This window comes from Pteronotus mesoamericanus, unplaced genomic scaffold, assembly GCF_021234165.1.
Source record: "Pteronotus mesoamericanus isolate MK-2021 breed Mesoamerican mustached bat unplaced genomic scaffold, CSHL_Meso_final scaffold_1186, whole genome shotgun sequence".
Classification (NCBI taxonomy): Eukaryota; Metazoa; Chordata; class Mammalia; order Chiroptera; family Mormoopidae; genus Pteronotus; species Pteronotus mesoamericanus.
In genome coordinates, this window is record NW_026555302.1 from 11,892,150 (window position 1) to 11,905,002 (window position 12,853).

The 12,853-nt window shown below is 46.0% G+C and overlaps 1 protein-coding gene across 3 annotated transcripts in view; it reads right to left on the minus strand.

Annotated features, from left to right (window-relative positions):
* DNM3 (dynamin 3) overlaps positions 1-12,853 on the minus strand; it is a 382,651-nt gene that overhangs the window by 232,361 nt on the left and 137,437 nt on the right. For 2 of the 3 annotated variants that reach the window (XM_054587765.1, XM_054587763.1), the window contains exons 13-14: positions 4,145-4,196; positions 3,304-3,333 (exon numbers count right to left, since the gene is read on the minus strand). In XM_054587765.1, coding sequence (XP_054443740.1) covers positions 3,304-3,333; positions 4,145-4,196 — 82 coding nt within the window. The remainder of the gene's footprint in view (positions 1-3,303; positions 3,334-4,144; positions 4,197-12,853) is intronic. The other variant, XM_054587764.1, reaches the window with a different exon arrangement.

Sequence of the window (12,853 nt, forward strand, 5' to 3'; positions counted from 1 at the left end):
ACATACAAGTCAGATGACATCCCTTCTCTATTGGAAATCCTTCACTGGCTCCCTTCCCCCTTTGGAATCGGTTCTGTCTCTTTGGAACTCTAGACACTTTTGTACAAGTTCCCACTGGACATTTTTACTTCAATCTCCCACAGTGAATCATATTCAACAAATACGCTCCTGAGGCCGAACCTGGATTTTTCATGATGTTCCTGTTTCCAAAAAGAGCACCACCACCTCACCGGTGCCTACATCAGACAGTGGGACGTTCCACAGACATCTCCCCAAAACGCAGCTCGTGGCAAATCCTTTGGACTCTTCCTCCTTAAATCTCGCAAACTCATCAGCTTCTCCTCAAATCCAGCGGAACGAGCCTGGCACAGCTCCCCATCACCTCCTGACTAGTCTTCTTTTTCTAGCCTTGTCCTGCCTTCCGATATTTCTCTACACTAGAGGCAGGATGAGCTTTCTAAAATGTTCATACAACTGTGTCTAAAACCTTATGACAATGTTCCACTTCTTTCAACATCATACAAATATCTTTCATGGCGTTTAGGGAGGTTAGTAAGATGAAAAACAGTAATAGCAAGACATTGGGGCAGGGGGGTGACTTCGGGTCCAACGGTCAGGGCCAGCGTCTCGCAGAAGTTGCGCTGCAGCGTGAACGGCAGGGCCAGAAGGAGCCAGCCTGGAAGACGGAGGCAGCCATCAGCCCGCTTCCTCACAGTGTCCGCGCGGGGCTGCGAGCTCCCTGAGGGCAGGGCTGCAGTTTGCTCATCCCTGCTCCAAGCCCCTTCTACAGGTTCTGGCCCCCATCGGTGTTGAATACATGTTTGATGAGTGAAGGGATGAGTGAAGTTTAAGCTTAAATTTAAATTTTTGATCGGTCCAACCTGACGCTAATGGTGTGCTCACATATTTTTGTACATTTGCCCACATCAACTTGTAAAACTTCTAAGGAAATTTCTAGGCAGATAAAAGCGAGCAGGATTTAGAGTTCAAAGAGTTTTGCTTTCTTTAAATCCTCCTAACATATTTCAGGACAGACCCTGCAGGGCAATCTCTTACAACCAGGAGCCTTAAAAGGATATTAGAATGGATGGACCACTTGCTAGGATCCTGCAGGATCTTCGGGCCACCAACCATGAAAGCCAGCGTCAGCCGGCAGGCTGGGCTCCATGGCTCCCCGGCCCTGAGCCTCTTGACTGGCAGAGCTGCTTTCAAACAAACCCAAATCAACATCAGAAAGTCAGATTCATAAAGGAAGTGGTTTCAAGTCATTACGGTTCACTTCCGCTGAGGAGGAAAAAACAATAAAGGGTTCCTTAAACTATACTGTATTGCACTTAATTGTGGTATTTGACTCCAGAAAAATAAGGTGTCTGGGTTTATAATCCATCACTTGTAGATTAAAAAGGTTTTTGTAAAATAAATTTGGCAGTGAAATCTGACTTGCCAAGAAAGTATTTATATCTTTCATTGACTCTATCTGGTGTAACTACTCATTTGTTTCACTACAGAAAAAAAAAAATATGTTTAATTATGGGGTGCTGCCTTGGATCCCACAGAAATATCGAGTATTTTCTGATATATGCAATGTATTGTTTTTCTAAAATTCAAAAAAATTCTGACCTTCAAGGCACAACTAGACCCAAGGGGTTAGGATAAAGTATCTGTATCCTATTATAACACTCACCCAATTCTATTATCTTTGGACTTATAAAACTTTCATATGTGTGGGCTTTGAAGTACTCAGCAAAAGTCAAGTCACAAAAACACATTAGCATGATTTGAGCATTTGGAAGTAATATAATTGAAAACTGGTTCGGAGTTTCCTTTCAGATCTGATATAAAGTATGCATTTATGCCGTTGTATTATTGCTTTTCCAATAAGGATACACTTCCATGAGCTAGAGATGCTTCTGACCATGAGGAAAGTTTCATAGGCAAATCCTTTACATAAAGGGTCCCCCGGCACGGGGGCGGCAGAGGGCACTGGTGCGTGGCCTGTCAGGACTGAGCCGCACAGCAGGAGGCGAGCACGCGTCAGCCCCTGAAGCTCGGTTCCCATTTCCACCCGGGCTCCGCCTCCCGTCCCTCCACGCCCCGCCCCCCCCACGCCCCGCCCCTCCCTGTCGGGAGAAAGGTTGGGAACCGCTGCTCATCAACACGCCCAGCCTCAATTTGGACACTGCAATCTTCTGAGTAATTTGCCAGAGCTTCTGATTTTCCAAAGGGTTTCACTGTTCGCATTTCACAACTTTTATTCTTTTCTTACACTCTGTGTTTTCTCCTGAAAGTTTCAGAAGCAGAACCTCCCTGGTGGGAGTGAGGTGTCTGTTTGCCAGGCACATCCAGATGTGCTCAGGGCCCAGCTGCAAACCTCACCGTGTGCATCACTCCAGGCCCTCACAGTCACCGTGCAGGGAGACTTCCTACGCATCCCATCACACAGCGGAGCCAATTCAGGCTCAATCTGCCCAAGGCCATGCGGCTGCTCAGCGACAGATCAGGAGTTAAGCTAAAGGGTGTCTACCTCCAAAGCCTGTTTTATCCCAAACAACAAGGGGCAAATAACTAGCCAGCACTCCAATCTCATTCTCAACTCATGCACAGTTGGAAGGAAGACTTTAAGACTGCTTCATCCATGGTAGAAATGATGGTGTAATCATTTTTCACAAAAAAAAAAAAATGACTATGGTAGAAATTTGACAGTACCTTTCTTTATACTTGCATGAAATGAAGATAGGGCATCTGGTTTTACAAGATTCAACTGTAAAGCCATGTAAAATTGCAATAAATGTAATTTTGTTTTTGTTTTATTACTTTAAAAGTAAATACACATAATTGGAATTGGGAAGGCTTATCAACAAATACAACAAATCAGATGTTCAATATTCACCCACCTTTTGGAAGCGTCATCAACATTTATTAGAAATAGTATCATACAAGGGCTTACACCATATAACAACAGAGCATAAAAGGACAGAGGTGGAGATCATTAATGATTTTAATTATTTTAAGGCCCATTAAAATTAGAGAAATATCAAAGCACCCACAATGTTAAGGGTTTATTACTACAGCATTTTAGAGTTTACTAGTTCATACCTTTCAATCACAGCAAGTTATTAGCAGTGAAGGGATGAACCCTCTTAGGAGGATTTTTATTTCAATGATAGGGTGTTACGGACAAGACAACCTAAGTTTAAAAAAATTAGTAGCAAGCGCTAGTTGAGTTAATCAGTTAAAGACGAACTGTGCCGTGGGAAGCTAAATGAAAAAGCAACAGTAAAGCTTACAGAACTTAGCTCGTACAATTTGCCTTGAAGGCGGAAGATTGGTTCCCTGAAATAGCAAAGAATTATATGTTTTAGTTCAGAAAAAAAAAGTTTTTAAAATAAAGTCTGTTATTACCTCTTCTCCTTTCAAAACAATGGAAAAAAATCTAGAGCAGAGGTTTCAATTTGTTCAATAACTGTACCTCTGAATTAAAAAAGAACTAGAAAGTCATCATTGTTTTGACTTGAAAAGAAATAACAATGCAAATATTCATTATCACATAAAACATAAACCAAACAGCAGACTGTCAGAGTTAATGCAATCTCTGTAGAGCGCTATTAGTCAGAGACAGCGGGTCAGCCCAATACACAAACGCTCAAAAGATCAGCTCTTCCGAGGAATTAACATCTTTATTACCCAACAGGAATTTGGTGTGGCAGCCACGAATGCAAGAGCTGCCTCCCCTGTGAGCTGTCCCTTCACTGTTACCAAGCTGTGCAAACGTGTGAACTAGTCAGCGGCATCAGAAAGCTCATGCAACTTACCATATTTCAACCTCACACTGACTCACAGATTTGATGTTAAATCAAATTTACTGGCAATGTAAGCAAGCAAAATAGGATGCCAAGGAGTCAGATTTGAAAAGCAGAGCAAACAGCAGGGAAGTTATTTAAAATAAATCAATAGGGTTAACTGCATAATAGAGCAAAAAAAAAAAAAATACAATTTGCTCTAAAAACTTTAAAAGCCAAATCAAAACAAAACTGAAAGCTGCATTTCCAACAAAATTTGCGCATGATTAATTTGCATTTTAAAAAAAAACAGTCAATCAAGCTCGTGGGGGCATGCATGCACTGATTCTCTCAGCAGTTCCTACCTGATTTCCAATTGTGTTTTTCTTGTGAGCCTGACTGCTCCTCTGCTGAGCACTGAGGAAAGCAAAGGAGAGCGGCGCTGAGGAAACTGGTTAGGCTTTTCCTGAACAAGTAACAGACTCTAAAGTACATACAGGCTTTCAAAATACATCAATGGCTGAGGCAGAGCCCCTGTCCAAAACCCAGGCCAGTTGGTTCTGGAAGCAAAACCAACTCAGGGGATCTCCTAGTCCCAGTGAACAGCCACCAACCAAAAATAGAGGAACACCGCAGGGAGAAAGGTTGCATTGCTGCATGGGTGACAACACGAGCCAAATGCCAGTATTTGGGGACGTTCTGCAGGTTTACAGGATAGTTGTGCTGAAAATGAACAGTCAGCAGTTACTACGTATATGCCATGTTCCAAGTGCTTTACAGATATTGGTGATTCTAATTACTTTTAACCCTGGGAAGTAGTTACCACTATTCTTTTCATTTTACAGACCGGGAGCCTGAGCCTCAGAGAAGCTGGATGGACTTCCCAAAGTTACTTAGCTAATCAGCGGTGGTCCCACATAGCCTGCCTCCAGCTCCCCAGCTCTCTGTGACGCTGCCCAGCCTCCCTGCTTTGACTTCCACTCTGTGCCGAAAACTCCCACAGGGCCATGCCAGCTTGGACCCACCTCCCCATCTCTAGACTTGCATATGTTTCTGACAACTCAGCATCTCCCCCCGGGTGTCCCAGTGGGCCCTCAAGCTCCGTGTGCTACCACCGAACGCCCCCCGCAGCCTTCCCCTTCTTAATTCCGCATTCCCAAGTGCTCGAGCCCAAATCCTGGATTCCCCTTTCTCTTACACTCTGTATCTGGCCATCAGCAAATGTTACTGATGCTACTCCTTAAAATGTATTTAAAATTCAACATCTCTTCGCCCCTTTCATTGCTGCTACCTTGGTCCATGCCACCGTGATCTCTCACATCACTCTTGCAACCGCTTCCTCTTTGGCCTCTGCTTTCACACCTAATGCCTGTTCTCAACACAGAAATCAGAGGGATCCTTAACAGGGGGCCCGGCCAGTCTTCTACTCAAACTCTCTACTGCCACGCAACACCATGCCTCTCGGTTAAAGTCCAAGTCCTTCAGCGGTCCACAAGGCCCCCCTCGGCGGACCCCACCCTCTGCTACGCTCCGTGCCGTTCATGGGAGAGGTCCAGGCACACTGATCTCCTTTTCGTTTTTTGGACCCACCCGGCACACTTCCAGCTCAAAGCCTTTGTGCTGGCTGCTCCCTCTGCCTAGCCTGCGCTTCCGCCACGTACGGCGAGCATGGCCCCTCGCGTCACCTCCTTCACGTCTCTGCTCCAGTCCGTCTTTTCAGTGAGACCTGGCACGACCACTCTGTTCAAAGCTGCACCCGCCCTTCTTCCAGGACTGTCCTCCCCCTTACCCTGTTCTCATTTTCTCTATGGCACTTTTGCCTTCAAACATATGATACGGTTTGCTGATTGTGTGTGTGTGTGTGTGTGTTTATCGTCCATCTCCCTCTGTAAGCTCCTAGTGAGCAGCGGTTTTGTCTGTTCTGTCCACTGTTATGTCCCCAGTGCCTAGAAACTACCTGGTACACACCGTACTTGGAGTCAACAAATACCTGTTGAGTAGAAAGCCCAAATGAGGTCGACACCGTTATAACATGGAGCACAGGGGCCAAGAGCCAGAGGCGACCCCCGCAGTGTGGCCTCTGAGCCCACGTGTCCAGGCGCTATGTTGCTCTAGCTCTCACGAGAACGGAGGCTCGCTTTTGGCGAATGCATAGGTAAACGTCTGTCGACGTAAGCAAACGCAGCTCATTTTGGTTATCCCGGGAAGACTAGCAATACTGAACCCCCCTAACTGGCAGTTTCATAGTTTAGAAAAGCTGTTCTGAAGATCGATGAAATAGTTTAAAAGTAGAGAAAAAGGTAAAGTGATGAATCAACTGTTTCAAGTGATGAGATATTGCGGTTAAGTGTGCCTTCGCTCACACGCGTGGAAACCCACATTTGACCCTCAGATGAGGGTGGGAGAGGGCTGCCTGGTGAAAGGTGGCACTGTATTTGGTGACTAAAGATAATTTGTGTGGATTTTTGTTTTTCAATTTGCTCATTTTAGAGTTTTAGCACATTTCATCTCCCTTCATTTTCTGTTATTTGTTTCTAGTTCAATGCTTATGTCCCTTAATCACTGTGAACGTCATCTCTCTCCAGCCATCTCTGCACATGATCCAGATCTACACTCCTCGGGTTTGTGATGAGGCTGTGCGTGAGGTCAGGCTCGGGTGCGTCTGTGCCCAGGGCTCTGATGCGCCCACGCTGCCCTCTGGCTGCCCACCCGGCCCTGCGCGAGGAGGGTGTCCACAGCCCCAGTCCGCCTGGGGCCTCAGAACTGTCCCACGATGCCCATCTCCCGGGCGCCGCGGGCTCTCCTCTCTTCCTGGAAGAAGCGGGAAAACCACTAACACACAATACAATATAATGTGATTATGCTTTCTTCCTGGGTACGGTCACCCCTTCCAAGTACCATAATTGTGTTTAGAGGTCTGGGAGTTGTTTTCTTTTTTAAGGGAAAATGTCTTAAAATACATTACTGACCCGTGATGATAATTCCAAACTATGACAGACCCAAACTATTGGGGAACCTTGAATTCTGTGGAGGTCCCCTTAAAATCACATAAGAGGAAAGGAGCTGAGTGTAAAGCAGAGGATGCAGAGATTCTCGATGGCTCCCGGAGCTACCTGGGGCAGAGTCCCACCTAACTGCACCTGAGCTTCTGTGCTGCAAAGCGGGGGAAGGTGCGAGTGTGTGTGTGTGTGAGTGCGTGTGTGTAAAAAGACAGAGGGACAGAGACAAGAGGTCAGGGACCAGGCAAGCTGGCTGCTAGGTTCCTTTTAGATCCAAGATGCCTTGCGATGCGGGTTCTCCCGGAAACATATGAACTGCACTAGGTAAGAGACTTTCCACCGACAGGGTTTTCGTTGCTACATAATGCAAGTGTAGGACCTACCACTTATGAATATGCAGAAGGAAAACAGGTGTGTTTTATAGCCGACCTCAAATACTAGTGTTAGAACAAATACTAAAGTACCTTTATTTCCCATCTAAAGAATACTCTTTTTGCAGTAACTAGCCCCAGAAATCCAAAGATATTTTCAAGGACGTATTTAGGTACTCAAAGTTACTCCACAAGAAACATCATAAAAAATAAGCTGCCTCATTAGAAAACACCCGTTCTCATAATTCTTATGTATGCAATGATAACTGCACTGAAACCATTTCAAAATGCCTATTTAAATATGTGTTCATGGGAAATCCGATGAGGTCTCGCAAGTGAATTGGGGCCTTTGGACATGATCTCGGTCATAGGTACTGAACCGCTCATCTCTGCCATACTGTACAATTGGCCCATGTGCGATGTTTCCACTTGACATAAGTTAAAAGAGTGAGGGCACAGCCATCTGCAAGGCGCCCTGTGGAAGACAGAACCGTGAATAAGGTATGCTCCTTGGAATCAGAAGCCTACAATTTATCTAGTGTGGGTGGGGTGGTGCATACACAAAGCACAAATAACAAAGAAAGAATGCGCTCTAGAAGAACAAATATGTGAGGATGTAATACAAAGCCCCCCAAAAGTGCTTCTGTTTCAAATGTGAGATGTGGTTACCCCATAGCTTATTATGTGTGTACGTCTGCTGTTAATCATATAAATTACTACTATTAGTGAGTCACTGTGGAAGGCTTTCCAGAACACTAAAACACCTAAAACCAAACTAGGTTTATTAGTTTAATGTTCTGAGACATAACGATTTTAGAAGTATATAACAAAAAGTTCAAATTTTTGTAAAAATAAACGCATATTAGCAGGCATTTGAAGGGAAAAAAACCCTGTGTTACCACTTAGCTCAGGGTTTTTAGTTTTGTTTTGTTTTTTCTGCATATTCATTTTTGTCCTTGTCCATGTGTACATGCAATACAAGATTCAAAACACAGAGGAGAGCGAACCAAGGGGGTGTGTGGCAAACAAATCCTATGCATAGTAATTGCTCTGAATGTTCAGAGACCAACAAAAAGGGATTATTTTGGCCTGATGTGACGTGAGACTTTTCACAGAAAACTTGAAGAAAGGTAAAATTTTAATAGGGGAAGGCAACCACGTGCATTCCCAGAGAATGGTGCAGTATCGGCGTAGCCAGGAGATCAAAAAATGAGGCATGTAGGAAAATTGTGGAAAGTAAAACTATTACAGCAAAATTATATAATCACAGACTCGGGCTTGTAAACGACCTTACAAGCCATCTTGTACAATAACTGTATGTTAGGGCCAATTATGGAGAACTTGGCTGTTACAGGAGAAGCAGCAAAAACTATTGAAAGTTTCTGAGCCAGCAAATGGCACGATCAAAGTGATGTTTTAGCAAAAATTACCTCCCTGACTCTGAAGCAGGGAAGACAAGGGGCAGGCAGCCGAGACCCCTCCTTCTGACGGCTGGAGCCCTGCCCGGGCTTCCCAGGCCAATCAAGTGCCATTCCTGGATCATGCCTTCCTAGAAGCCTCCCATTACCTCCCTTTCCCATGAACTCCCAAAGGTCTAGGTCTGCACCTGCATCACACGAACAGGATGGTGCCAGGCAGGCCTCTCGCTGCCCTCTGACAACGTCTGTCCCTTGATGGCCGAAGGCAGGTTGCGTGAATCTTGGCGTCTCTGCCTCTCTCACCACAGACATTACCTAGCACGGTGCAGGCAGAGGAGGTCGGCAGAAGACAGCTCCTTCAGAGCCTTGGAAACCACGCTACTGAGTTTAGACTGTATTCTCAAAGTCACAGGGGACCCCAGAAGGAGAAACAAGGGAGATGACAAGAGGCAGGGAGACTTGCAGTGACCCCAGCAAGAGTAACTTGAGGGTGCCAATGACCTGCAGGGCTCTCCACAAAAGACACAAATGATGATGGGGTTAGACAGGTTCAATTCTGTAGCAGAGGCAGAATCGATGGCCTTAGTAAAGACGGAGGGAAACGAATATGGGAACACGGGTTGCTCGTTTGAACAACTGGAAGTCACCACACACGGGAAGTGGGGACAATGGAGGAGGTGTTGCTTTACGATTGGACCATGAGTTTCATTTGGGAGCATCAGGTGGCAGCTTCCCTGGGATATGCATGTAGAAATGCCCAACATGTAGTGGAACACGGCCCTCAGTCCCGGAAGGAGTTCTGGAATGGAGACCAGATGGATAGTCATCAAAGTTGGTACTGAAACCCCCGCCGTGGGCTATACCAGCCAGCGACCTCGCGGCAGACGAGAGGGGTGAGGACTTGCGGAAGGCCGCTGATGAAAACCAGCCCTGCAGCCACATCAGAGGATAAGGGGCTCCACAGTGAAGCTGAGCACGGGGGTCTAGAGCAGAAAGTGGGAAACCAGGAGACCGCAGGGGCAGACTGAGGCAAAGAGAGACGTGGGTCTCTCTTCAAACGAAGTAGCTCATGGTGTCAAAGGAAGGCCTCAGGACTGTTCGTTGGGTTAACCGTTTTGTCCTGGCCAAAAGCAGGTTAACAGAGTGCTGTGGTGGAAGCGAGACCGCAGGGGCTGAGAGCTGAAGGAGAAGTGGGAGAGGAGGAAGCGAGTACAGACTCTTCATCAACCCAAAGAGGGTGCACGTGAGCCACGGAAACGGGGTCCCTCAGCATCCAGATTCCATGGCAAGCGTCAGCTGAGCCTCTCCCTCTACCACTGGCCTGGTTCATGGAGGAGATCAGAGTTCAAAGACACTCCAGCAGCAACTGTGCTGGAGAAAGTACCAGCAATGTGGCCACCTGCAGACGAAGGCAGCGGGAGGGGAAGGCCCCGCTTCACACTTCAGCGACAGAGGACTTAGAGGGCCAACCGTTTATCCCTGAGCCCTGGGGTCTGTTGAGCAGCTACTCACAGAGTTACTTCCTTTTTCTATTCTAGAACCTACCACGTGGTAGCCGCCACCACGCGGTCAGTTAGGTGGGGACCACTACTGAAGGCCCCTGAGCAACGAAGTCTAGACATACCATACTCCTCAAGTGCGCTGGCCAAGAGAGGAGCTGGTAGCCAGATGGGGCTACTGAAATTAAAACTTTAACTAATTAAAATTTCATTTCATTTCTATTTCATTTGCATTTCACTTCTCTGTTTTACTAGCCACAGTTCAGCTGCTCAATAGTCCCACGAAGCTAGTGGCTACGGGAACTGATCAGCACAGGAGAGAAAATGTTCCCATCATTTCAGAAAGTTCATTGGACAGCACTGCTCTGGAGTAAGGAAGTTCCTTTATGGCCTGAAGAATATTATAAACACTCGTGCAGAGTCCCCAGGGTGCGATTTATCACACGCAGGCCCTGCTCCTCCCATCAGGCTGAAGCCAAAGGCAGAAAGAAGCCACTTCCCCAGCGGGATCGTTAGTGAAGCCCCAGGCTAAACATCGTCTAAGAAAACCCCGTAGAACTTGGGCCCCAGGAAAGAAGGATGACTCATCTAAGATTCATTTTAAGGATGGAGATAAAGTTCACAATAACAGCTCTGAGAATGCAAGAGAACAGAAATCCATTTACATTGAACGTGGTGCTCAGAAGGCTGGGACATGTAGTGCACCTGAGAGGTGACGCTCTGAATGCCCTTGCGAGGTGCCCCACCCTGTATTTCTAGCTGACAAGGAGCCCAGTGAGCCACCACGCATGTAATTCCTAAATTTGCATGGGAGTCAAAAGACAGAACTTATTACAATCGAAGAGCTAGGTTTTGATTCCACAAGAGAAGGTTCTCGTGTAAGAATGGAAACTAGAAACACTGTCATAAGAGAATGTGATTATACACAATGGAAAAGCACGGCAAGAATGTAAAGGGCGGCTCTGCAATGTGGGGCCGAGGGTCACAGGCGCTGCCTTCAGTCAGATGGCGACGGCAGCCCAGAGGGTGGGGAACGAGACGATGAACGTCACGACCCACAGTTTCCTTGGCGCTCGTGTAACAAGCACCATGAGACCTGTGCGCTGCGTCGTCGCAGCCATGAGAAAACAGGTGCCAGGACCTCCTCAGCTGGCTGAAAACCAGGCCTCAGTCGGACCTGGGGTCACAGAAGTGTCACCCCATCAGCTCCCCTCGGGAGCCTTTTTGCCCCTAGGCTGCTGGTCTACTGACATCTGACTCAGAGGCACCTTCTGCCGCCGGACAAAAGGAGGAGAGTGTGAGAACTGAGAGTTCACCTCCCCAGGCATTCGGTTAACAAGCTTGCTGTTCCTTCAAAGGGCAGGATTTCATTTTTCACTGCCTTTAGAGAGGGGGGAGGGAGGGAGGGAGGGAGGGAGAGAGAGAGAGAAGTATCTATGCAAAAGAGAAGCAGTGACTGGTTGCCTCCTGTAGACTAGACCAGGGACCAAACCTGCAACCTTCCGGTTATGGGACGATGTTCTGAGACACACTGGCCAGGGTACAAAGAACAGAGAGGGGAAGTGAATGAAGGAACAACTGGAGTAGCTCTTGTTTTCTTAAATAACAAAAACTAGCACTGTATAAAAAAATAGACCATGGGGTTGTATTTTTTTAGCAAGGAACAATGACAGATTAAAACCGTTAAGTCATGAGGAAAGTTGACATTTTCTTCTGGAAGACCAGACTTTTAGGTTCAAAAACTAGACTGTAGTTGAAAGATCACGCTTTCAGAAACCAGGAAATTCCAAAGCAAGCCTACAGCAGTGCTAACTTGGACCCATGACACATGGTACATATTTTATGGTCCACGTTTAACAAATAGCCCGGAGGTGGGGAAAAAAAAGTTCCACGTATTTAACATGGCAGAATAAACGCTATAGCAGACAGAAGAATTTCAAGATGTTCTGAAACTATGCTGAGAATTTATGTTCCATTAATCTATGTTTTGCACTCTGTTTTCCTTTTTTAAAGTTTTAAGACCACAAAGCCATCCCAGTTGAAAAAATACTTGTGTAAAATACCATGTACGTCATCATTCTATAAACTCGAGGGTGGTCCCCCTCTTTCGACAATTTTCTAAAAATCTCATGAAACAAATTTTTATTTTCCTCAACTTGAGACCTCAATTTTCTATCTCTGGGGCTTAAAAGTACTTATGTCCTCATCTTCAAATACGGCCCGACTTTTCTTTCTTGATGGAAACAGCATTCCTGACACCTCTCAAATTTATAGCTACAACCATATTTTTTTTATTTTTTAAAAGCACAGAAAATGCCACAACGCCTCAAAGTAATTTTGAAATGAACATTTCATCTTCGTAATTGTCCCATATCACTCTGAAATGGACCCCAGCTCAGGGCACAATGGAGAGAGAGCATCTCCCTCCAAGTCTCAGGGCGAAATAGCACATTTGGAGATAATAGTGACGTCTGAAAATACCCTAGCGGCAATCGGACCCCAATCCCTGTAAATTTCATAACAAAGTAAAACAGTGCACCCAGTAAGCAAACTCCTCAGTGTCTGTGTGAGTGCGCATGTGTGTCTGTGTGCGTGGGGGGGTGTCTATATGTCTCCACCTGTGTGTCTGTTTATTGTTGTGTCTGTGAAACTGTGTGCCTGTGTGTGTCCGTGTCTGCATGTCTATGGGAGTGCGTCTGTGTGTGAGCATGTTGTATGTGTGAGCATGCTGTATGTGTGTGTGTTTATCTGTATGAGTTGTGTGTGTGTCTGTGTCTTATGTGTGAA